The sequence below is a fragment of the Biomphalaria glabrata genome, chromosome 14, assembly GCF_947242115.1.
Source record: "Biomphalaria glabrata chromosome 14, xgBioGlab47.1, whole genome shotgun sequence".
Classification (NCBI taxonomy): Eukaryota; Metazoa; Mollusca; class Gastropoda; family Planorbidae; genus Biomphalaria; species Biomphalaria glabrata.
This window is the reverse complement of record NC_074724.1, coordinates 26265443-26292325: the sequence shown is the minus strand read 5'-3', so window position 1 is coordinate 26292325 and position 26883 is coordinate 26265443. Positions and strand designations below refer to the sequence as shown.

General features: G+C 34.9%; 1 protein-coding gene and 1 long non-coding RNA gene across 2 annotated transcripts; both read right to left on the bottom strand.

Annotated features, from left to right (window-relative positions):
- Positions 1-227: 227 nt before the first annotated feature.
- On the bottom strand, positions 228-3941 carry LOC129922943 (uncharacterized). The gene is made up of 3 exons (XR_008774868.1): positions 3792-3941; positions 1257-1382; positions 228-374 (listed from the first exon to the last, which is right to left on the bottom strand). It is a non-coding gene; the product is annotated as an uncharacterized LOC129922943 (long non-coding RNA).
- A 3845-nt stretch (positions 3942-7786) lies between these two features.
- On the bottom strand, positions 7787-25475 carry LOC106078000 (uncharacterized). Its single transcript, XM_056010813.1, has 13 exons — positions 25231-25475; positions 23760-23988; positions 23035-23207; positions 21739-21883; positions 18893-18975; positions 17154-17172; positions 16181-16251; positions 14421-14567; positions 14092-14292; positions 13141-13208; positions 12665-12797; positions 10978-11102; positions 7787-10287 (listed from the first exon to the last, which is right to left on the bottom strand). Exons 1-13 carry the CDS (start codon positions 25342-25344, stop codon positions 8487-8489), a joined length of 3309 nt encoding a protein of 1102 aa, XP_055866788.1. The 5' UTR covers positions 25345-25475; the 3' UTR covers positions 7787-8486.
- Positions 25476-26883: the final 1408 nt, after the last annotated feature.

Below are 26883 nucleotides of genomic sequence, written 5' to 3'. Positions count from 1 at the left end.
TTAATTAGCATTGCAGAATCGAATTTCAAAGCTCTTAGAGGTCCTCTTATTTTAAACTATGTGTCGCCGCTGCTGTATGGAGGTGGTATCAACTCTTCGTCTACTATTCAAAACATGCCCGCACATTAGCATGCAAGCTTCTTCTTATAGTTTGTAAGTAAAGATACCTTAAATACTCAACAGTAACACTGACACATTACAAAATACCAAGACAGAAAAATTGATAGTTACAATTAAAACCTTCTAATATATATTTTTTAAATTTCGTAGCAAATTAGGCAAATACAAAATAATTAAACTCTAGTATGCAATTCTCTGCTCTCAGAATAAAGACCTTCGTTAATTTTTCTCTTCTCTAGCTCTCTTTCTCTTGTCTGTTGAATGAAAAAAAAAACATGTTTAAATTTTGTGTTCATGTGATAGGGGCGTTATTATGACATTCTAAGGTCCGTCAATTACATTCACTTGGTGGTCTTTATTCACACATTGAACATGCAAATTCAAGCCTCGTTTTCAAAACAAACCTGCAATGTGTTCATTAAGGGTCGAACTTTTATCAACCTTGAACTTGACCCGTCTTTCGTTTTATCTATTAATCTCTTTCTGTTCTTCGTGGCCTCTCTCTCTCTCTCTCTCTCTCTCTCTTATATCCTTGTTAGAAATTACAATATATATGCCCATGGGCAACAGATTAAGAAAAATATACAAATAATTTTAACAGATTCTTTATCTTTGGAACCAAAAAAAAAACATTCTGGCTTTACTATGTGTGGAATCTAGTTAAAAGTTGAAATATACACAACAGTAGGGGCTGTAAATAAATATGGTCGGTAATCTGGGTGGCTAATGTGACCACAAAACAAGGGGACTACGTTCTATGCAGCTAATCTTAGTGGTTTAAAATATTCTTAGCACAATGTCTCTGAATACTAATGTCAGATTTTGGCATGGTATTCGAGATGTCAGTGGCTAAATTTGACACATTCTGCAACGAAGACACGCTACTGGATACATTTTGACAGACTGCAATGCAGACACTCTACTGGCTAAATGCTAATACATTATATAACGAAGACACTCTACTGGCTAAAAGTTGATACATTATGTAACGAAGATACCCTACTCTACTGGCTAAATACTGATACATCATGTATCGAAGATACTCTACTGGCTAAATACTGATACATCATGTATCGAAGATACTCAACTGGCTAAATACTGATACATTATGTAACGAAGATACTCTACTAACTTACCTTGGATCTACCAAGATATCGTGAACTGTGATCATCTCCCCTGAAGGTGTTCTGCTCTGCAAGGATGGTGCTGCTTATTAACAGAAATCCGAGTACTATGTACACTAATGTTCCGACTAGTTTCATCTGTGTTAGCATAATAATAATAATAATAATAATAATAATAATAATAATCTTATAATAAACCCCAAGTCCTCCACCATAAGGCTATACCTGCCCCGGAAGGATGGAGGCCGTGGATTGCAGAACATCTTCAAACTGTGTAAGACGCAAGTTTCCAAAATACGATCAAAACTGCACGCCTTCAGCAATGAACTAGTTTCCTTCCTACGCAAATATGATTAGATGCAACCCCTCTGAACCTAAACAATATTGATGTTAATGTCGGTTTGGAGGAAGTCGGGCATGAGATTCGCCAATGGGAAGAAAAAACACTCCCGGCTTTATTACATGGGGACAACATTGACAAGGCTGCTTCCTTAGCATGGCTAAAAGCAGGTCATCTTTACCCTGAAACTGAAGGCTTTGTCACAGCAATACAGGACAGAGTAATTAGAACAAAAAATTACGAGAAACATATCCTTAAACTCAATATTGTTGACAAATGCCGAAAATGTGGAAATGTGGGTGAGTCAATTGAACACATAATGGCGGGATGTTCAGGCTGCTGTTCAGCCCTATCGGAATCTGCCTACCTAGGTCGCCATAACCAAGTTGCAAAGCTAATACACCAGCACTTGGCTTCGACACACAATTTGATCGGTAAGGATACTCCTCCATATTATAAATACTCACCACAAGAGATTCTCGAGTCTACGGATCATCTACTGTACTGGGATAGGCCTAGCCTGACAAAACGGTAGATTTTAATCGCCCTGATCTGCTGCTCATCGATAAAAAAGAAAAGGCCGCTACCATTATTGACATCGCCGTACCACTATGTCATAATTTAAAAAAAAACTGAGATGGAAAAACAACGAAAATATGGGAACCTTGGCTTGGAGATTAAGCGTTTATGGAAATTATCTAAAATAACAATATACCCCATTGTCATATCAACCGAGGGAATAATAACAACTGACCTCACAGATACCTTCAAGGCCCTTGGCATTCCTAGGAACATTCTCGTTGCCTGTCAGAGGGCGGTACTGCTGCAGACCTGCCACATCACCAGAAAATTCCTTAGTGGAAACTGATAAAGGGGCTACGATGAATTTTGTTTCCCTTTAACGAAACTCGACCCTCGAATACTCGCTCTTTTATAATAATAATAATAATAATACTAATAATATTCCCCATCGTTATATCAAAAGAGGGACAACTGACTTCACAGATACCCTCAAGACCTTAACATTCCTAAGAAAGTTCTCGTTACCTGTCAAAGGTGGGTATTGCTGCAAACCTGCCACATCACCAGAACATTTCTCAATGGACACTGACAAAGTGAATACAATGAAATTGGTTTCTCTTTTAAGCGAAAATCGACCCGGGCAAGGCCAGAGAATGAATACTCGTTCGTTTATCTTATCTTATTTAATACACACGTTACTTCAAAAAAGAAGATGATTACGTTCTACGCGTCATGCATTCAGTCATGCATATTAACTAATGACTTAAATTTTGCCAAGTCACTGGTTTTCCTGGCTAGCTCATGCTATGTTATTATGTTATGTTTCTTACATAATAATAGTCATAATAATAGTCATAATAATAATCCATCTATCTATCCATCTCAGTGGCGCTACAGCCCATAGAGGGCTCTGGCCTGCTTTAACACATACTTCCATTCAGATCTCTCCTGGGCCTTTCGTCTCCACGCCCTAACCCCTAGCTGCTTCAGATCTGCTTCCACATCGTCAATCCATCGCATTCGGGGTCTGCCTTTGGGTCGCCTGCCTTTTGGTTTTTGCCTGTATACGATTTTCGCTCCTCTGTTGTCTGACATTCTTTCAAGCTGACCTGCCCAACGTAGTCTGTTCTTTTTTTATTTCCGCCACTATTGGTGGGTCTTCATACAATTGATATATCTCATGGTTAGTGCGTGTCCTCCACCCTGTTTCATCCTGTATGGCACCATAGATGTCATAATAATAATACTAAAATAAAAATAGTTGTGCATTTGTGTCTCATGTTGTGTATAATGAACTGTCTTGTACTGCTGTGCTAAACTGGATTAGAGTCTAGATGTGTCAGTGTGTACTGTGTTGAAATGAAGTGTTTTGTCATTCTTGTTTAATTAAACCTTGAAAGTTACATGCTCTCTGACCAATTACAGAATTTCTATCAGGGCTATTAAAAGAGATGTCACTTACATTTGAGAGGTGATTAAGAACTAAAGCTCAAGACAGACAAAAACAAGCTTAAATAGATTCTCGGCAGTCCCCGCATCAGTTATAATAATATATGTAAGCCTAATTCAAGTTCTAATTTACTTAGCCATGTAAATTGTTAGTTTTTCTTGATAGACTTTAATCTTTCTACTTCTTTTACTAAAAGTGCGTGTTATTATTTAAAGCTCTATACAGTAACACAAACCTTTGCTGAACGAATCTCTGGGCAAAGATAGTTCGTAGATTGAGAACGTAGAAGTCAGTTATTAATATACCTGCTAATGGTCTCTGCAATACTACATACAACATATTGATAGTGAGAGCTTGGGTGTGTGTGTGCTTGTTTGATGCTTTCACGGGATTATACAATGAGGTCTGCTATCAATTTTAGTGACACCCTGGATAATTGAAAAAGTTGATTGTAATCAGCCTGACAGAGATTGGATCAATGACACGGTAGATCGATCACCGAGAAACTCTTGAAAGGTAAACACACAATCAAAACAAGAGTGCTAGATTTGACTGCAGCGTGTACATCTGATATCTCTGTGCATTAGGAACGAAATTAAATAGGAGTCCACACTTTAAAACAACACGGAAGTTGGAATTTTAGAACAAGAAACCTATCAACGAACTAAAGCGTATTGATAACGCCCTCCATGAAAACATACTGGACGACTGCCTGGTCGTGTGGTATGCGCTCCGGACATTCGTTCGGTGGTCTCAAATGGCACGGTTTCGAACCCTACCCACTGTCATTTCCCGTTGACCTACTAGAGGTTCGCGCTAGTGTTGTGAACGGTCTTTGGCTTGTAGCACCAAACTGCTGGTAGACAACTTAACCGCTTTATGTTTTTTAAATCTTAACTTACAAAACTTGAAATAATTTGAATAACCTCTTTGTGAACGAAACTAAATATAACTTTTATTACAATATAGACAAATTCAACTTGACATGAAATAAAATGAATGCAGCAGACTTTAGTAATACTATAGAATGGTATTTTACACACAGCGTACTACAAAAACACGTCTTTACACTCTGGCGTTCTGGACTCACCTGCTGTACCCAAGACAGATTACAACAGTACCGCTTATATTGAATCATCAACACTGCATAATAGCAAACCAATCATAAACTTTGTCTCACCATCACCATAGAATCACACACACACACCATAACAGCAAGGGGTGTAATTATCTGAAGGAACATCTGAAACATGTCAAGGAAACAACAAAGCCAATACTTCCATATGGAGAAGTTACATTTCTGGTGTTCCTCTCACTTACAGGTGTCTACTTCTCTTCACCTTTCTACATCTACCAGCTACACCCTTCGTTACAACTACCTGCTACACTCTTTAATTCTCATTTCATCTACCAGCTAAGCCATTGGTTCTCTTTACCTGCTACACTATCTAACCCTCATTTCATCTTATCTCATATAATACAGACGTTACTTCAAAAAAGAAGATGATTACGTCCTACACGTCATGCATATTAACCAATGACTTAAATTCTGCCAAGTCACTGGTTTTCCTGGCTAGCTCAGGCAACCCGTTCCATGCTCTAACAGCACTAGGGAAGAAGGAGTATTTGTACAAATTTGTCCTAGCATATGGGACGAGGAATGTGCCTTTATCTTTGTGTCTTTCAGAGTATTTTTTATTAAATTTTGATTTTGAAGATTATGGTTCAGTGTTTTATGTATAATTGCCACTGTACTTTGAGTCTTCTGTCCTGAAGGCTTTCTAAAAATTTAGTGATTTTACTTAAGGTGTTACTCTAGTCAAATGTAAATATTCGTTTGTAATGAATCGCACTGCTCTTTTGTGTCTGTTCCAGTTTCTTAATGTTTTCTTGAGTTGAGGGGTCCCAAACGGATGATGCATATTCTATTATTGGCCTAACCAAGGTTAAATAACATTTTAGTTTTATGTTCTTATTTGATTTATAGAAATTTCTTTTAATAAACTCTACCAGCTAAGCCATTAATTCTCTTGACCAGCTACACTATTAATAATCGTTATATCTACAATTTCTAGCTACTCTCTTCATTCTACTTTAATCTTCTATCCACGCCATTGGTTCTTATCTTATATGATACAGACGTTACACCTAGCAGCTATACCCTTAATTCTTTTTACCATCATTGTATTTGAGTATCTATACATCTACCAGTTGCGTCCTTGATTCTCTAAACAACGGCTACGCCTTTGATTCTCTTTACATTTACATACTACGCCTTTGAATCTTTCTCTCGACCAATTAAATCCCCGATTCTGTTTATCTAGGCCTATATCATTTATGTCCCTGATTATCTTCATCTCAACCAGTTCCATCCTTGATTATCCTCTCCTGATAGACCTCACCTTCAAATGTTACGTCCTCACTCTAACCAGGCAATGTTAGTTCCTGGTGTGTCAGTCATGAAGTATGAACTAATTAAACATATTTTCCTGAACAAATCTGATCAGCTCTTAGTATATTCATCTTTTCAAAAAACTAAGTAACAGTTAAAAAAAAATGATAAAAAATCAATTTCTCCTATATGAAGTTGATGTTTTCATTATTGAAAGAAATCTTACCACTGAATTTTGCGCATGGTTTTACATGGGGATGTGGACCGGAACTTCATGACTACATAAGCTACAAATATTTTGTGTGCGGGAGAAATAACGTGTAGGCCTACACACTTTTTACCAGACAGATAGAGCCAGAAACAATGTGAGCTAATACAAGCTTTGTAAACATATCCTAAGCAACTCGTTTTGTATGTCTATGGGCTAAAGACATGAAGCAATGAAATCCTATTTCACAAAAACATTTTCTATGACAATACAAATAAAAGCCAACCATTTATTTTTTACTATTTTATATATATATATATAAAAGACATACGAGCAATACGTTCACCATAATAAACCCTAAACACAACCATTTAGCCGTTCTGCTAGTTCGTTTCTTAAAATGTTTCGTTATACTATAATCTGCTAAACAATTTTACATCTGAACACTAGCGGATCCAGAACTTTGGAGTGGGGAGGGGCGATTTTTTTCCACACCCTAACCCGACGCCAAAAGCGTTTTCTTGCTTTTTTCACAGAAGAAACGCATTCTCCTGGCCTAAAGCTCATTATTCATACTATTAAAATAGGATCTTTTGAATAATGTTGTACTTGAAAAATATTCTAATATGAATTTATAGGCCCTTAATACATTGCAAATAAAACCGATTTGTTCCATGAAAAGATAAGATACCCCAGATATTTAGATTTTGGCTTTGAGGATCGCCGCCGAAAAAAAAATTATTCGATAAATAATATTCAATAACATGTATGTATAAATTGTGAGTTATAGTCCCAAATTTATTTAACTACAAAAATTTCAGATTGAGAAAATGTTGGGAAAGGTGACTATCGTTTGGGTTTAGAACTCATCTCAATCATGACTCTTATACTGAAAAATTTCGTTTGAATTCTAACTTTCTTAAAATAATTATGATAAATTCATGTGAAATTACATAAACTATATCTGGAAATGGGAGGGGCGGTAGAGTGAAAACGATTAATCCTCGCTCCTTTAATAATTTCTGCTAAAGATTGCATTTTGGCATTATAGAATAGGGGTTGGGCGACTCGATATAAGAATTTAATTTATAGTATATATAAATTATATTAGTGACAGATTTTTTAAATTTTGTAATTGCCTCTCCCACCTGGTACAACCTGATAAAATTTGAGATTAGAGTGTGGTACGACATAATATACAATGGGTTCACATATCAATACGTAGTTTATATTATATAGATATTCAACTAATTTTGTTCACAAACTATGACTTCTCCATAAAAATAGGACCGCCCCCCCCCCCACTCACTCAGAGTCTAGGGCTAGAGTGGGGAGGACAGTATTTGCAACCTCAACCCCACCGAATCGGCCAAGATACCAGAAGGCATTGACATAATATAAAATGTATATATTAATTGAATTAATTTTGTTCACAAACTATGATTTCTCCATAAAAGTAGGACCGCCCCCCCCCCCACTCAAAGGGTTTAGGGGGGAAGGGCAGTAGAGGTATTCGCCCCCCACCCCAAAATCGGCAAACAGGGAACGACATAATATAAAGATCGGTTAAAATATCAATAACAATTTTTAATCATATAGATATTTAATTGATTCTGTTAGCAAGCTGTGATTTTTACAAATAAATTGGATCGGTCCCCCACACCCGAAAGTGTATGGGGGGGGGGGGGGTGATTGATACCATCGCCCCCTCCCGACCCCATCAAAACGGCCAACATACTAGAGGGGGGCAAAATAATCTAAAGATAGGTTGAAATATAAATAATTAGTATATATTATTAACATAAGTAATAAATTCGTATACAAATTGTGTGCCCCGGATCCGCCAGTGCATCTTAATGTGTTTCAGGGTTTTTGTAATAATTACGATAATTTTAGTGTATATATAGATAGATCCTAGGTATCACGTACAAACAAGGTTTTAGAGACGGGGTTATTACATCGGCTATGACTGCATTGGGTGTAGCAAAATATGTCATAGATGGGGCTGCGTAGCCACGGGAGATACTGCAATTCTCATTTATCTTTGGACTCAAAGACTAGCTTATTATTATTATTCTCATTACAGTGATTGGACCCCTCGATGACCTGCTAACTACTGTTAAAAAGAAAACGCAACTAAAATGTATCTTTGGGGCTCCCAAAGATCTTCCTTAAGGGAGCAGTACCAGGACAAAGAAGAAAAGGCAGACAAAAAAGTGATGTGATAACGTTTGGAAATATTTAGTTCTACCAAGCAGGGCACCAGTATATAGTCATACATATGGGAAACGCGAATTAAAGTGACATTTAGATCTTAACTAGTCTTAATATTAGACATAGTAAACAATTGTTGAAAGTGTATCATGATCATCTGATGAGTCAGCTTCTGTTAGTGGCATACAACATTTGTTTAGATTGCTGTCATTGGGAAAAGCTTTCGAAAGATGATCATATTTCTCAGAGGCAACAGACTCCACTTCCTCGACATTTGATGTAGCTAAAGCAAGTTTTGTTTTACTCAAGACACTTGAAGAGTTTTGAATAACATGTTGATGAGATGAGATGTTGCAAAAGTCAGGACAGTTTTTCCTGCATAGATCCCCATCAGAGGCGGAATTGGCAACACATACCGAATAAACAACATTGTCTTCTGAAACGTGATTATGATTTAAGCCAGAATCACTCCAACTCTGCTGTAAAATATCCCGATGCTGCGCGATAGTGTCTTTAAAATTAAGAGCGTTTTGATTATAAGAGGCTGAAACTCCAACATTTCCTGAGTTAACAATTACATTCTCTGACAGCGTCTCGCTACATGCCAAATCATCACTTAGACATGTTTGTAAACAAATGTGTTCATCTGGTGCAGCCACATCCTTAGAAACATCATAAAACTTTTCATCAGCTTTGGATGTTTCATTGTCATCAGAGAGACAACGTACGTGATCATAATTATCAAAATCATCCCTGAATGATAAAGAGCTTTCACTGCTGGAGTTTAGACTTGGCCAATCAAAGTAAGGATAACTAGAGTAGTTCTCTACTGCCATGGCATCGTAATCAGTATGCGTTGATGGAACCACAGCATTTGATATATCTTTCTTGGGTGTAGGTGAAAACACATGACCAAGCATATAGGCAATGTGACCAATCTCATAGTCTTTGTTATGTTCTGTGTCAAATTTACTGGGAATCAGGTAAACGTTTTCGTCAGTAGATAGTTCCCCTTTATCCTGTCTCTCTTCATCTGGTATTGGAGGGAGAGGCCTTGAGTGATACTGTTTCATAACTGCCATATTATGCAAATTTTTAACTTCAGGTTGGAATGACTTTTTGTTTTGCATTCTCGATCTGTTTTTTTTTACGTATTCGTTTTGAATCTTTTTAAAAGCTGAAATTTTCTTGACGGTGGAAGTCTTGTTCACTTTAACATTTGCACTAGTTTTCTGATCTGGGCAGTCTACCTGCTTAACAAATGTTTCATCCAAGGAGATTAATTCACGTGATGCAGGAGCTATTTCACAATAAACGATTTCTGGGTCACTTGTTTTAATCTGTGCAAGGTTACTAGAAGAATGGGTTGGTGGTGTATCTCCTGGCCCGTGTTCTTGTATAGAATTGTCGTGATAGTCAATCCCATGAGATGCGAAGAAATTTTTCTCTTGGTTCACGACTTGTATATCTGGCGTGTCTTCCTCTCCAGAAAGCTCTTCAGAATCTGAAGGATTCAACACCATCATTTCTGTTGACGCAAACCTATTAAAGCCACTTTGATGTTTGGGTCCGCTTGGTACTGACTGAGAGCGAATAAAAGACAAGGACTCACTTTTTAATGAGGAGGTTAATGAAGAGTGAACTGATGGATTGATTGCCTCAAGGTTTTGGGACACTTTTTTGTGTCTTGTAATGGTATTTTGTGTAGTTCTTGTTGAAGTCAGCCCCTCAATATCTTCTGAACTAAATTGTGTATTTCTTGTTGAAGTCAGCCTCTCAATATCTTCTGAACTAAATTGTGTATTTCTTGTTGAAGTCAGCCCCTCAATATCTTCTGAACTAAATTGTGTATTTCTTGTTGAAGTCAGTGATGCACATGATGAGAATTTAATGTTATTTATCTCATAGTTAACATCCCTGTAAATAAAAGATCGTGAGAAACAAATTAAAACTAATATCTTCGCTTACAAATACTACAGTGGTACACTTTCCCAATTTCATAGTCATTTTTTAGAATGATGTACATTAAGTTGAGACGTTGCAAAGTCTATTGTTATTTAGTTTTCCTTCTAAAATATGTTTTGACTCTTACTACTGAATAAAAAAAATACCAATTTATATGTACTATTGATTAATATAACAAATAATAATAAAAATTAATTAATTAAGAATCCTAAAAGACTATGAATTGTCAGTGGATAAAAACAATATAAATTTACGTACAACATTTTGTTTTATGATTTATAGATGTCTGATCACATGGTGTCATACAAAGCTGTAGTATTTGATACGACTGCCATGCTAGGGAGGAATCTAGCAATTGAATTGATATGCTATAGAAAGATCCTATAGAGACAGGGTTATTAATTATGTAGGTCATAGGTGGGGCTGCGTAGCCACGAGAGATACTGCATTCCTCATTAATCTTTGGACTCGAAGACTATTATTATTATTATTTCAGAGATTGGACCCCACGAGGACCTGCTGTTTTTTTTTTAAATTTACTTTTTATTGTTTACTATGTATATCTTTTTGAGAGAAAAAAAGAAATTGTAGATTCATCATTTGTAGAAATGGTTTAAAAACACATGCAATGTAAAATGATACCTGATAATTTCTGACAACTTTGGTCTGTCTTGAGGCATCTTTTGCATACATTTGTCCATCAAAGTGTACATCGATGCTGGACAAGAGTTCATGTTCAATTGTTCCATATTGACTGAGTCGGAATCCTGGAGAAATAGTCCAAAAACAAAGTCCACTAACTACTTTAAATATATATATAATAAATGTTACAAATGTGTCAACTTGTTTCTCTGTCTATCACTCTCTCGCCATTTACATGGGGCTTTTTCTTTTTCACTCTCTCTTTCTGTATTTCTCATGTCATGTTTTCTCTATATATGAAATTAATATCTTTTTTTTCCTTTTTTCAATCTCTTTCTCTCTCTCCCTCCCTCCCTCTCTCACTTTCCCTCCCTCCCTCCCTCTCTCACTTTCCCTCCCTCCCTCCCTCCCTCTCCCTCACTTTCCCTCCCTCCCTCCCTCCCTCTCCCTCACTTTCCCTCCCTCCCTCCCTCCCTCTCCCTCACTTTCCCTCCCTCCCTCCCTCCCTCTCCCTCACTTTCCCTCCCTCCCTCCCTCCCTCTCCCTCACTTTCCCTCCCTCCCTCCCTCCCTCTCCCTCACTTTCCCTCCCTCCCTCCCTCCCTCTCCCTCACTTTCCCTCCCTCCCTCTCCCTCACTTTCCCTCCCTCCCTCCCTCCCTCACTTTCCCTCCCTCCCTCCCTCCCTTTCCCTCCCTCCCTCACTTTCCCTCCCTCCCTCCCTCCCTCTCCCTCACTTTCCCTCCCTCCCTCCCTCCCTCTCCCTCACTTTCCCTCCCTCCCTCCCTCTCTCTCACTTTCCCTCCCTCCCTCCCTCTCTCTCACTTTCCCTCCCTCCCTCCCTCTCTCTCACTTTCCCTCCCTCCCTCCCTCTCTCTCACTTTCCCTCCCTCCCTCCCTCTCTCTCACTTTCCCTCCCTCCCTCCCTCTCTCTCACTTTCCCTCCCTCCCTCCCTCTCACTTTCCCTCCCTCCCTCCCTCTCACTTTCCCTCCCTCCCTCCCTCTCACTTTCCCTCCCTCCCTCCCTCTCACTTTCCCTCCCTCCCTCCCTCCCTCTCACTTTCCCTCCCTCCCTCCCTCTCTCTCACTTTCCCTCCCTCCCTCCCTCTCTCTTTCCCTCCCTCCCTCTCTCTCTCACTTTCCCTCTCTCTCTCACTTTCCCTCTCTCTCTCACTTTCCCTCTCTCTCTCACTTTCCCTCCCTCTCTCTCTCACTTTCCCTCCCTCCCTCTCTCTCTCACTTTCCCTCCCTCTCTCTCTCTCACTTTCCCTCCCTCTCTATCTCTTAGCTATAACCTTTTTTTAGAAGAAAATTATAAGACTTGCTGTTTACAAATCAATATAATTATGTAGATAAACTGCTATTTAAGACTAAAATTTTTCATTTTCTTTCATTATTCATTCAATGTGAAGTTTTAATGTTTCAAGCCTTTTTTTTCCCTTTGTTAAAGAAGTGTAGAGATATCATGCAACTATGTGGACCACCCTTTACGTTTCCCTTACTACTGTCAGGTACCCAATATAGCAGCTGGGTAAACTCCAAAAGATCCTTAAATTAAAGAGCCCAGTATTCAGCAGGATTCAAAACCGGAACCCTTTACAACTCAGCCACGGTGCCTCTATTGTATTCTAATTTTTATAAAATATTTTAATAAAAGTTTTTACAAAGATTTAAATTCAAACCCTTACCATTGTATTGGGTTCTGAGTACCAAGTTGGTCTCTTCATCGCGTCAACCTTCAGCAGAAGTTCTTTCATAAAGCGTCCAAAAATAAAGACATCTGTTTCAAAACTGCAGGCAATGTTGTCATATGGAGATTGTCTGTAGATTTAAAGAAACAAATACTTTTGAAAGAATATTATTATCTTTTAGTTAAGTTTTAACCTCAGAATAATTAGATAACAAACCAAGATACTCTATTTTGAGACTGACAAGAAATGGCAAGAGAATATAATAAAGTGAATTTTATTATGTACATAGTAGCAGTGGCGTCACAAGGGGGGAAAGGAGGGGGGGGTGCAGTCCACACCGGATGACATCAACCATAGTGATGCTACTGCATAGTAGTAACGAATGACACTATGAATTTATAATTCAAATTTGTTTTTGCGGGGAGGATTAGGTTCAGGTCTGAAGGTAAGCATTAACTGGAATACTAAACTACCTTGTTGTAGATGATGAGTCTGTTGAACTTGTTTTATATATCATATGCCTCAGCGATATGGGATAAATCTGCAAAATGAATACACATGTAAGACAATGTGAAAACAATGCTTGGTTAAAAACTTCTTGCATAATTAAAGATTTAATGCATTAATAAGAAAATATATTCAATATCTACCTTACTTAGACTTAGATTACAACGAGGAAGCCATGCTTGTTCTAATATATAGATATTAGCTTTATAATATATCCTGCTGTTTCACCTACTGGGGAAATTTTTTTGAAAATATATGAGCTTCGCATCACTTATAGCTAGCTCCACATAAGTGTAATAATGAAGTATCAATTAACACTTTGCATCATTTTGTTTAGATATTCAGAGCTTAAACGCTTTATAGCAGTAAATATCTATTTCCCCACTTATGTATAGCTCCACCTATGTAGAGCTCCACCTTTTTATAGCTTCACATATCTGGGGTTCTAAAACTCTTTCCAATATCATAAGGTCACTCGCAAAAAACTTCCTTCAAGGAACAATACCAGGAAAAGAATAAGAGGCAACATAAAAGAATGGACGGGCCTGCCATTAAAAGAGATTCTATCAAAAGCAAAAGACAAAGAGGAATTAAAAAAGATGGTCAACAGATCTTGAGTTGTGCCCCAATAATACAACAGACTAAGGGATAATAAAAGTTGAGGAGTCACATAGCTCCACGAGTAATCCTATGTATAGCTTCACCTACAAATATGTCCAACTAATATATATATATATATATATCTATCTCAAACTATGTATATCTCTATCTAATGTATATATAGAACCACAGATGTATAGCTTCACTTATACATAGCTCCACCTTTAGTCCAACTTTACCTGCTCATTATTACCTAACTATGATAAGTAAAAAGATAGCCACACTTATAATTAACACTGACATGGTTTTATACCTACCTTTAGTGTTTCACTGGTCATATCAATGACTATATCAGACATTTTCAACTGACCCAATATGAAATTGTTGTCATGGAAATATTTCAACATTTCAGCAGCTTTGAGTATCAAGTGCAGACAACTGTCTGGGGACTGACCAACCTGGTTGTTATCAATTAGACTACACAAATCTTCTGAGCAGTTGGCAGGTAGTAAAATGTCCTGCAAAGAAAAAAAAAACACTTTTTATTTTCTAAATTCAAATATTTTGTGGTATTCCTAAACCACTACATAATTTGCATATTTTTTTCCCAGTATTAATACTTACACTGACTAGTGGTATTACTTACAATAACATAAGATGTTCTGCTATTATTTTTAACTCTTTCAATATCAACCCTGGGAATAATTTCATCCAAAATTCCTGCTTGTACTTTTGCCACAAGCATTCTTGACATGTGTGTACTCACTGTTTCCCTAAACAAAGCAAACTGACCCTGTCAGCACAAAAAAAAAAATTTAAAATATTACATGATAATTAAAATGTCAAGAAATCTAAACCCAATCATATTATCTACAGTCCATCAATACCCATTAGATAATATATAGTCAATGAATAAACCCAGTAATATGGTTTTAACACCCAGTTATATAATTTATAGTCTCTCAGTACCCAGTCATACAGTCTTCACTTATATCATCTCCTCTTTCTTCAACCCATTCATGTATCTCCAAGTGACATTATGGTGTCACTTATTAATTAGTGAAATAATTTTCAAATAATGTAAACATCTGAAAACCTTATGCCTATTTTATGTCCATATATTCAACATAAGTTTATTCTAGGTTCCATTGATTTATTGAGCATGTGTTCAATATGTTACATACTAAATATGTGTAATACATTTAATGAACATGGGTTTCATATATAATAAAATATACATGTTAAATCTAAGTTCATGTACTAATTATCAGTTTAATATGTCTATTAAATGTGACTTTCTATTAGACCTGTTTACTGATTCTGAAATTATTGTATTTACTTAAATGAGTTTAAAATATTTAACTGAAGCTGTGTATCATGCCATTACAGTGGGAAGCGTGGTCGAGAGGCTAAGTACGCCTGAACTAGGCTTGGCTTGGCTTGAAGGGGACTCGAGCAGAGTTGTTTTTACTGAGCGTCTAAAGGCAGCACGAAAAACCTACTCCCAGATAACCCCCCCCCCTCCCATTGGTCCACAAAGGAGATTGGACTTTAGCGCTCTGAGCATGCTATAAGCATGAAAGTAGCACTATATAAAAGCTATAAATTTTTTTTTATTTATATGGGTTTATCTTTTATTTACTAAATCTGAGTTTGTTAGAATTACTAAATGTTTCTTCTGTAATCATGTTTGGTCATATACATGTATTCTCAACAAGGATGAGAGATTCTGTCATTGCTACTATAGAGAACAGTTCAAATGAATGGCATGCCAAATTAACATAGCAAATCATTAACGTTTTTCAGAGCTAGCTTAGTGTCTACAGAATGGAAGACCACCGCATCCCTAAACCACTCTTGTATGGCCAACTAAGCGAAGGAAAGCGCTCGCTAGGTGGTCAAAGAAAGCGCTTCAGGGACACCCTCAAAGCTTCTCTTAAGGCGTTCAGCATAGACCCAGGCACCTGGGATACAGAGGCACATGACAGAGCATCATGGCGTCACGCTGTGAAAACTGGCGCACAGGTTGCTAAGGAAAAAAGAACAACGCTGGCAGAAGAAAAACGCCAGAAAAGAAAAGCAAGGCAAATGACACTAGCTCCAGCTGGAATAACCTGCCCAGTGTGCGGCCGAACATTCCGGGCTCACATAGGTCTCACCAGCCACATGAGGAGGCACAATACCCCAGTGCAAAGCCCTCAGCCCCCTAGATGACAAAGTGGTCATCATCAAACCACGATGGACGAACTATATATATAGTGTCCATTAATATATATATAGAAAATAGTGTTACACAAAGATGATTAAAAAATCAAAATGTAGCCTATAATATTTTTTAAAAAGCAGATCATTAGCTGCTACATCATCATTTTTTTTTAATCAAGTAATAAGTAATGAGTGACTTACTACTTTGTAATAATGGATTGTTTCCTGTATTACTTTTTCCAATTTGGGCAAAATAGGAATTACATAGCCTTCTGTTTGTGGGAATATATAAAATCAAATCATAAACATGCAAAAATATGTTACAAAATTAATAATGCAGCTAGAAACTATAAATATAAAAATGTTTAAATAAATTCCTATTATATGTTCAAATATTATAGTAAACCAAACATTTAGTATTTAGAAAAAAAGAAAAACAATTTTGCCAGTTCAAACTTTTGACTTTGAGCTATTATAGAGACATTCTATCCTCTTAGCTATACTTCAATGTGTGAAATTTTAGCTTAAAATAATTGATTCATTTTTTTGGCTTGTTTTAATTTACAAATAGGCAGTAGGCTGCGTATGAACTCTGGAACATCAAGATAACAAAATGACATTGCAGTGCTCATAATGCACACAGGCAGCTTTTTTACTTTACTTTTGACCTATGTCCACATTATACCAACTTCCTTAGACTATGAACAAAGTATGAGCTAATGGTTGAAATTGAAAAACAAAATCCAATTAGTAATGTATCTGTATATTGTGAAAACTTTATTTTTAAACACACCTGATTTTCTTTTCTTTTTATATTTGGTGGTGGGGATTTGGCCAAAAATTGTGTGGATCAATTAAAGACATATATGTCATGAGACAAACAAATTCATAAGGGTCTAAAAACATCTGCTACGAGCTTGATTAGCTGACCAGTAACTTATAACCATCAGTTACAATCTTTAATTTCTAAAAAAAAAACCTTTTGAACTTGATTCCATTAAAGCATTGAACTCCTAGAAGTATATTCCTTACATTTTATTTCAGTCAGACTATGTTATTAGTTATGGTATATAATCTAATAGATGGCTATTTATATAGAAAGACCATAATGTCTGTAGACATTTTAATTCCTCAGCATATGTCTAAAAAAGAAACAGAGAAAAAAACAACTTACTTTTTGTTTGGGGTAAGCCCTAATAAAAATAAATGAGATAAATAAACATACATACAATTTCAAGTACTTTTAGTAATTAAAATAATGGTTAAACACTGCTTTAAAATTATAAAGAGAGAGAGAGAGAGAATTTTTTAGTTGTAATTTAAAAACAAGACATAAATTATACTTCTATAAAAAAAATAGATATAGTTGAAATAGTTTTGTAAGATAAATAAAAAGATGTATACTGAAAAAAACGTCTTTTAAAATTTAGAAAACAGATTCTTGTAGTCCAGAGCAGTGCACTCTCAATAATCAGATATGATATAATTTTTAAAAAGTAACATGATACACAATGGCATAGCTAGGGTGGGGGAGGAGGGGGGAGAATTTGAAAGCCCCCAAATGAGTGTCCCCACCATGAAAAAATTCCAGGTATTCATCAATACCTGCATGAGGAGGATACATTTGATCCACGGGGCCAGACAAGATCTTGAATGAGGAACTGTGGCAAAGAACAAAGCAGCAGCCCATTGAAGTAGATATCCTTCAGAGATGCTGGAGATGGAGAAACTTTCTAAATCAAAAACGGAAAGAATGGACACTAGAAGAAGTGCACAGAATCTTATTCATGCAATTGAAAATTATGATTTTTTTTGGCTTATCTGGAATTCTGATCGAATCTCCTGTGCCCAAATAATATAGTTCAGAAGAAACTACAGACATCTGGAATGCACATACAGAAGGTAGCTAATGCTATGGATTTGGATTTCCTGTAATCAAAATAACCAGAAGAAAAAAAAACGACTTGATGGGGAGTTGAATTCTAATGTATGACTGTCAATAGAACAGCAATTCAAACGTGTTGAGATGAAAGTGCTGGACAGACTTCATATGGAGATGAAAAAAACATTCCAAAGGCTGGAAAACCATGTGGACACCTTTTGGTTTCTTCTTGAACCAAGACACCTCTTAGAGTCTATGGAGGATGACACGCTGATGAAAAACTGTGTTACTTTTTCCTGTTTGATACAGGCAAAGCGCTTGTTTAATGATGTCATTGATGCATGAGCACTTTTCATCAACAAACCAGTGCCACAATGACTAATTGACATATTAAGGAAGCTGGCTTCATATGGTAATGATATGTGCTCAAACCTTGCAACCTTCATCCGAATACTGCTAACTCAGGCCACTTCCATTGAGTCATGAGAGAGATCACTCTTAAAGCTCAAGTTTTTCAAAAACTATCTCAGGAGCACAATGATGCAAGGGGCCCCCAAAGAGGTCAATCCCCCTGGGCCCCCAAAGAGGTCAATCCCCCTGGGCCCCCAAATAGGTCAATCCCCCTGGGCCCCCAAATAGGTCAATCCCCCTGGGCCCCCAAAGAGGTCAATCCCCCTGGGCCCCCCAATCCCTAGCTACGCCCCTGATGAGACAGTTCTTAACAAAATAAAAGTAAATATATTTATTTTAAATCATTATCACACATAGTTCTAGCTACATGAAAAATGGACTTTAGAAAATAAAAAATGTATTTGTGATATAAAATTGGCCTATAGTGTGGTTTATGTTAATAGTGGAAAAAAAAAAGATAGTTTGTATAAACATTACTAGTCTATACATGTAAACATCACTAGTCTATTTGTAAACATTACTAGTCTATATGTAAACATATTACTAGTCTATATGTCAACAGTACTGATATTTGTGAAATATTAAAATGAATGCAGATGATGTCCATGTACAATACATACCCTTGTAAACTGAGTTGATGGTTTAAGAGTACCATCATGCAAATTAGGAAAACTATAACTTGTTACTTCATCGTCAGAGTAATCTAATAAAAAAAACCCACACATATTTATCAATTTAATACCAAAATTAGAAGTTTCTCTTTTTTATACTATATGGAATGTAATCAAATGCAACTTGTATAAGTAAATCTGCTATCACTAATAACACTTTTATAATTCCTATCTCTAATACAGCTTTTATCATTAAGACTATCACTAATACATTTTTTATATATCACTAATACAACTTTTATAATTAATTCTATCACTAATAAAACTTTTACATTTAAGTCTATGACTAATACAACTTCTATAATTAAGTCTTTCACTTTAATCTGCTCTTCGTTTACATCTCATTTAAATATCTGATTGCATTGTTGAAAAGAATTTATTTTATCAATAAAATATTGTAAAGAAAAGAAAAGTAGAGAAAGCAAAATATGGTAAAATCTGGAAGGATAATATGAAACCCAAAAAGAATGAAAACCTGAAGATTTAAAGAGATTGAGGATAAAATAAAAAAAAATACTTTCTAAGATGCTATTGGAGATTTTCACCAATCAACTAAAAGTCAAGAATGCAAAATTAAAATGTACTGCTGCCAACTAAATGAAATGTATTGACTCCAATTGAGCTTTAGTTTCAACACTATCTCAATGTGTGGCAGCCGATTCAATATCTTTTGTACCGCTACTTAGATGCTCATTGGATTTAAAAGTTTAAAATCATAGAGTGAAAGTCTAACGCTTCTTTCATGTTGAAATGATTTTGTGCTACAAACTGAAGAGCTTAGAAAATTGTATTCAGCAGTTCTAAAAATATACACAAATGATCCTCCACCTTTGTAAGAGCCTAACTTATCAACATTCTCTTTACTTTGTATACTGGATGGACCAAACAAGCTTTTGATTTTTAGTTTTCTCACATGTATAAGATATCCAATAATTTTTTTACAAAAATTGTTGCCAACTTAATTATAAAAAAAAATTGTTTGTGCTTCATTCTGCAGTGCTAATCTAAATGGTTCACAATAATTACAATATGCATTTAAAAAAAAAAAAGATTATCAATACTTCTGGATTCTGTACAATGGATACACCTAAATGATTATTTATAGATCTGCCTCAAGTTATGAAACTCCCCAGCAGACACTCTGTACTCTTTGATCCACCCATTTGTGAATATGCCTAATCATGGATACAAGTTTTAGTAAAAGGACACACTGTAATCTGCCAAATATTTATATTAATTCTTGGAATTAGAAACATCCGTAAACAAATTTATTCTAGATTTTCTTTTTTGGTTAGCATCCAAAATTTCTACCATTTACCAAACCTAAATCAAATTTTTTTTGTAGCCTATATATAATATGATATACTGAAAATGATAAAACATAACATAGAACTCTGCAATGTTTATATTAACATAACAACTTTGGACAGAATTAGTTAATAAATCAACTAGCTTTTCATACATGGCAGAATCATAAAGCGTGTCTGAGGGTTTGTGAGGAATATGCCATATTTCCAGTGGCTATGCCAGCGCAGGCATAATCATTATAATTCATGGCCAAAAAACTGCAACTTTAAAGATATGTTTTCCAAAAAAAAATGTAGATGATTACACCAGTCCACTTTTAAGCACTGCAGATTCATATTTTTTAAAGCTCTTCCTTTTGTAGGCCTATTTTTTAAAATCTAGTTGACAATTTTAAGGTTCAATTTCACATTCCTGACTTTGTTTAGTTTAACTTGACATGAAAAAAGCATTAGAAAATAGGCAAAAAGTTTTTATGATATTAATATAAAATAGGCAAAAGGTCTTTATGATCTTAATATAAAATAGACAAAAAGTCTTTATGATATTAATATAAAATAGGCTAAAAGTCTTTATGATCTTAATATAAAATAGGCAAAAGTCCTTATGATCTTAATATAAAATACAGTAAAGTATCCTTTCCAGACCTTGCGGTCTATAAGGCAGATGATGTTTCTGTTTATATGGTAAACAGTTAACGGAGGTGTCTTGTAGCAAGCATAGCCTAATGACTTTACTTTCCCACTAATGCCACTAGGTGCACATTACAGTTTGATGGACTTAGGGGCATCCGAAAAATACTGAAATTCGAATTCCCAGCTTTCACAGAAATTCAAACCTGAGATCATTCGGGTGGACTATGAATTTATATCTATGCATAGGCCTATATATTTTTTCTACTTATATTTTGAGCCAAGCATTAACGAAAAAGGATTTTTGTTTGCACAAAAAAATACAATAACAGCATAAAAAAAGAATATATAAAATATATTTCAATAATTAGAAAATAGTTCTTACTTAATTTTCCTGGATATAAATGAATAAATGTATGGCATGTTTTACCAAAGATTTACAGTTACCATTAACAAAGTAGACTCAATTGGTGACTTAGCTAAGACTTAATATTAGCATCCTCATCCCTTTTTGAAATTTCAGCATAAATAAAATTAGGCTTTTATATTATTGTAGAGATGATTTCTAATCTGGGTCTGCATAATTTATACTGATCAGTAGATAGGTTGCATGTTGAACTGTCCGTTTACATATATCTAATCTACAGCCTCATTTTGGATTGATGTCGTCATAATTGTGCGTTCACTAGCAGTCACCTAAAGAGCGTTTCTACAAATTGTATTAAATATTTAACATTAAAAATCAAAATTTAAAAAATGACTAATGTTCTATACACTTTTTATTACTAAATATATCTTTTAACTGTTATGTTTTGAAACATTTATACATTCGGCCATTGGATAATTGAACCTACTTACTGTCAAGGAAATGTTGAAGACTAATCTGAACATTTTTAATATCTGGTCTTCGTTCCGGGCGATGATGTGTGCAGCTCAGCATAAGTTTGTAGTAGTCATCTTTAAAACAACTTTCTCTGTGGGGCTCGATCAGGAAATGAACTGCCTGGGAATAAGATAAATATTTATGTATGACTTTATCATACAGACTTCATTCATTATCAATGCTATGATGGATGCAGCTTGACAGCCTGGGAATAATTTAGATATATATGTATGATTCTATCATACAGACTTCATTTATTATCACTGCCTGACAGTGAAAAGAAAAAAAAAGGTTACAATAGAAGATTGTAATTTGTTGTCATTCAAAAGCTTTTCAGACAAAACAAACAAGTTATCAGAACTTCAGAGAGAGAGACTCAATAATTTTAAATTGTTTTTCAAATCTTAACATTTCGATTTCATAGCTAAGTCAATATCACAAGCATTGAATGTTATAAACAGATAATTCTTTATTTTTTCTTTTTTGTAGTAGTCTATTAATAATATATAAAGTAAGCCCAGTCATAGAATCCATTGTAATAAAAACTTAAAAGCTTTAATCAGATGGACACTTCTGTCAATGTCTAAGAATATGCATCCTCTGTCTGAGAACCCTCAATACAAGAAAACAAAGAAACTAGAACAAACACAAAATAAAGCAGTGAGAGTCATAACAAACAAATATTCACATTTAATAGAGTAACATATTCAGTAAAATCGCTAAATTTAGAGATGTTTGAAGACAATAGTAAAGTGGTGATAATACATAAGACTCTGAACCATAATTTACAAATACAAAAACATAACCTAATAAAATAAACAGCAAAACACAAAGATAAGAGACATTTCTTATTCATATACTAGGAGAAATATGAAAAAGTGCTACTTTTTTTCTAGTTCCAATAGAGCAAGGAATAGGTAGCCTGAATCAGCCAGGAAAATCAACGATCTAGAAAAGATTAAGTCACTGAATAACATAAGAAATGAGAGAAATGAACATTTCGTTGACTCGTCTGAAGAGCTCTAATAACAAAAGTTCATTTTTACACATTCTTTTACAAGTTGTCTTCTGTTACCCACCACAGCACTGCGATTAGTAGGCCTAACAGATTTGAAGTGTACATATATCTCTAAAGCGACACAGCGATCTTTATAGCATTCCTAAAGAAGAAATACCTCTGCAAACTTCACTGTGATTATTAACATATTCTAAATGTAGATATATATCAATATAAAATTTAAAAAAAACGAAATTATCTGTAGGCCTATTACCCGTGAAAAAAATTCTTCTTCGGAAAGGTTTTCGCGAGAATAAGGCAGCACTCCATGTGTAAGAACTTCATACATAAGGTTCCCAAACATCGCTACATCTGATTTCAGGGATACCTTCCTTTCTTTGAGAGTCTCTGGTGCAGTCCATCTTATAGGCAGAGATTGTGTATCTTCTGGGAGGAAAAAAGGGCAATAATAAAATAAAGAAATGTAATAAACCATACCATCGGTTAGTTCCCTTAGAAATGTCATGACATCTTTAAAGGCATAAGTACAATAATAATAATAATCTTTTCAAACAATTCATGTTAGGCAGGCTATCTTACATAAAAAAATTTTTAAAAAAAATGAAGAACTCTGCATAAGCATTAAAATATCAACAGTGGTAAATATTTCATAGAGAAATTTTAGAATAAAGCTTCTAATGAGTGTAGGGAAAGAACCGTTCAATCTCTGCAATAAAATAAGGACATTAGAATTACAATGTTTCTATAAAAAAAAAAGTTAAATTAATAATCGAATTGGTTAATATTATTATTATTATATTATATTAAATAATTGTGCAAAAAAATTCAACTTGATTCGAGAATGGGAAATGACAGAGAAAAGTGTAAAAATAAATCCAACCAGACAGACAGAGGAAGAGAGATAATATAAGCTTTGTAAATAAATAAAAATAATTAATACACAATTATATTTTTAAAAAAATATTAAAAGACATATACCGGTAAGCAAAAGTATTTCCTTGGATATGTTCAATTGAACAGCCAAGCTGAACTCTCCTAGCATGACCTTCTCTTTGCTCACAAGAAACAGACTTGCCCCCATCAGGTTGGAATGAACAATGTTTTTGCTGTGGCAATGTTCCAGTGCTGAGCTCGTCTGCAGCAGATACAGCAACAAAGTCTTTTCATTGCAGTATTTATGGTTCTTGTTTTTGTTGGCTAAGAAATCCTGAAAATTTAATTGAATGTTTGAAAAAAAAAAGAATCTCAAGGCATTGAAAGACATGTTTATTACATTAGTGAAACTAATTAAGCCTAAATGCATTATATAGCACTCCACTATACATACATTTGTCCCTTGAATTCTAAAATTCCTTACTTCCAAAAAAAGTAAATACTTTTATAACCTATATTCTATATCTATTGTATCATGGTTCCCGAACTATCCAACAGACTAAGGGATAGGTAAAGGTAAAAGTGTAGATATAGACCCTTGCAGCCTTTTCCATTCACAATTTAATACCTTAGTAAATCAAAAATAACTCATTTATACAGGTTTTTTTTTATTACGGTAAAAATGACATGTCAGTTCTTTATTTTTAAAGTACCGACAATTGCGAATTTACTTACTAAAAAAAAAGATCCGACTAATTGCTATATTCAAGACATGATTTTGTTTTGATGGTCCACAGCAATAAAATTTTGAAGATTCATTTTGCATTTCAAAAAAAATGTTTTGAATGTTCCTTCAAAGTTGAAGATAATACGACGGGGGATGGCAACAAGCAGAGTATGAACCAGGGACCACTGAAACAATCAAATGACGACTGTCCAGCACGTAATTTATGAAGGAAATTATAAATTTTGAAAGGACCGCTGGGCGTTTTAAGTATTAAAAGCAGTTAGTGTTCCTACTACATTGATACAAATAAAAAGTTACATTTGAATATTTAATCATCTCCTCTAGATAGAAGACTTATGTTAAAGGTTACTTAATTACATAGAGCTTTTTTATTTATTTTATTTTTTTTTAGAATCCAAGACCATCAAGCTGACAGTCCAAAGCACATACTACACGACCATGCAGCCATCCATTGACTTTAATATACTTTATATATGGATATATTTATTTTTCTTTATCACTTTCTCTCTCTTTCTCTCACTGCATTGTATTTCATGTGCTCAAGAGATCCAAAATTGCTTTCTTCCAAAGGTCCAATAAAGTTATCTTTAGTCCCATTAATTCAGTAATTGGTAGAAGCTTTGCTTCGGATAGAGCACATTAGCTCTTCAGTAAATTTGTATTTAGGATCTACTAAATCTGGGTATCTATAGAAAGCATAGACAAAGTAGGTAATCATCATGTTTTTTCTTCTGTTTTTTTTTAAATAACGTCTGCATTTTATAAAATAATACAAGTATAACTTAAATAGTCTTAGGAATTTGACCAATAAAAAATGTTGTTTCTCACCTGTAGATTGTTGCTGTAGTATTCAGTAATATTAAACTTGGGAATTGTGGTCAGACGATAAGCAAACAGCTTTAAGATATGGTCATGGTCGAGCTGTTTTAATATCTCTATCATCAATTATAGTTGTTTGTCCTGAGGACCTTGTGATGCTTGGGAACTCTCTCCTTTATGTTCTAGAATGGTAGGCCTCTGTAGTTGAATGAGAACTGGAATTTGGTGAAATGTTCCGATGACCTTTATCTTGTCAGTGGTCTGAAAAAAAAATGTGAAAGTTTAAAAATATTTAAATATTAGATATCATTGTATATTAGGGCCCATATGACTTCATGCTAATTTAGCAAGCTCAGTGCGATCTGATGCAGTGTCGTATGGTGAATATATAGTAAAGCAGGTATTTGAGTGGTTCACTGGCTGCCTTTACGATTAAAGCAAATAGGATACCGCTTGAGATGAGATATATTTCGAATACAAATTCCTTTAATGTTCATCCGGATTCCAATTTATGTACATCTAATATGTATTCAAGTGGTTTATTTCAATTATATTTTTCAAATTCATTATTTACATTTCAATATAAAAATTTGAATTTCATTTATGGATTTGTTATAAAATCCATCTTACATAAATCTTATGTATATATCAAAATATATATAAAAAAAAAACAACAACTCACCGTTGTAACAGCTGAATCCATAAGTTGTAAATACGGATTCAACATCTTCTCTAATTCCTTTATAAGGAAATCGTCGAGGTGTTGATCATATAAACCTTTTTTCTCTAACAAACCTATGACCTCTCTGCGAATGTCTGGGGATGGGTCGAACATCAAAGCTTGTTTCAATTTTCTGACCTGATCAAAAATAAAATAAGATGTACTAACGGAATACTGACAATTTGTTAGCTAAGACTAGCATTTACACTAGATCAAGAAGAATTAACTTTATTGCTTTAAAGGATGTATAATTTAGGCCATACAAAAATCTGACATGGGAAAAATTTAATCTTTAGAAATAGACATTAATTGTATTATGTATTGCTTTCACATCATGGAATTGCAATATTTGACAAAGATCATTATAAATGGATAAAACAAGGCTTCAGTAATAATAATAATAATAATAATAATAATCTTTATTATCCGTAAGGAAATTTGTCTTACAATTTGTGCATTACACCAAACAAAAAACATTATATATATAATTATTTGTGGACAATTATGAGTTAGTCTCCCAATAAAACAATTAAGCATAATTTAAAGTAAAATCTGGGGTTCAACTGGAAATCTTCCTTACGGTACTCAAGTATTATTTTTCAATTTGTTATCACACGAGTGAATAGACGCTACCAGCAGCTAATGCTATGTTCCCAAAACCAACTTGTTAGTTTTACATAATTTTACTAATTAGTGCCATTTGGAACTCTGTTGTTGTCTGAGCTGATTCGGTCATATTGTAAAACATGAGTCACTATAAATAATCTTTCTTGAAGGTACAGTGGATGGAGGAAAGGGTCGTCTAAAGAAAAGATGGCTGGACAACGTAAAAGAATGGACCGGCCTCTCTCTAGATATCCTGCTAAGAACAGACTGGGAAAAGTGGAGAGATTTGGTAACGCAAACTGTCACAGCACCCCTACGACAAAAGACAGAGGACA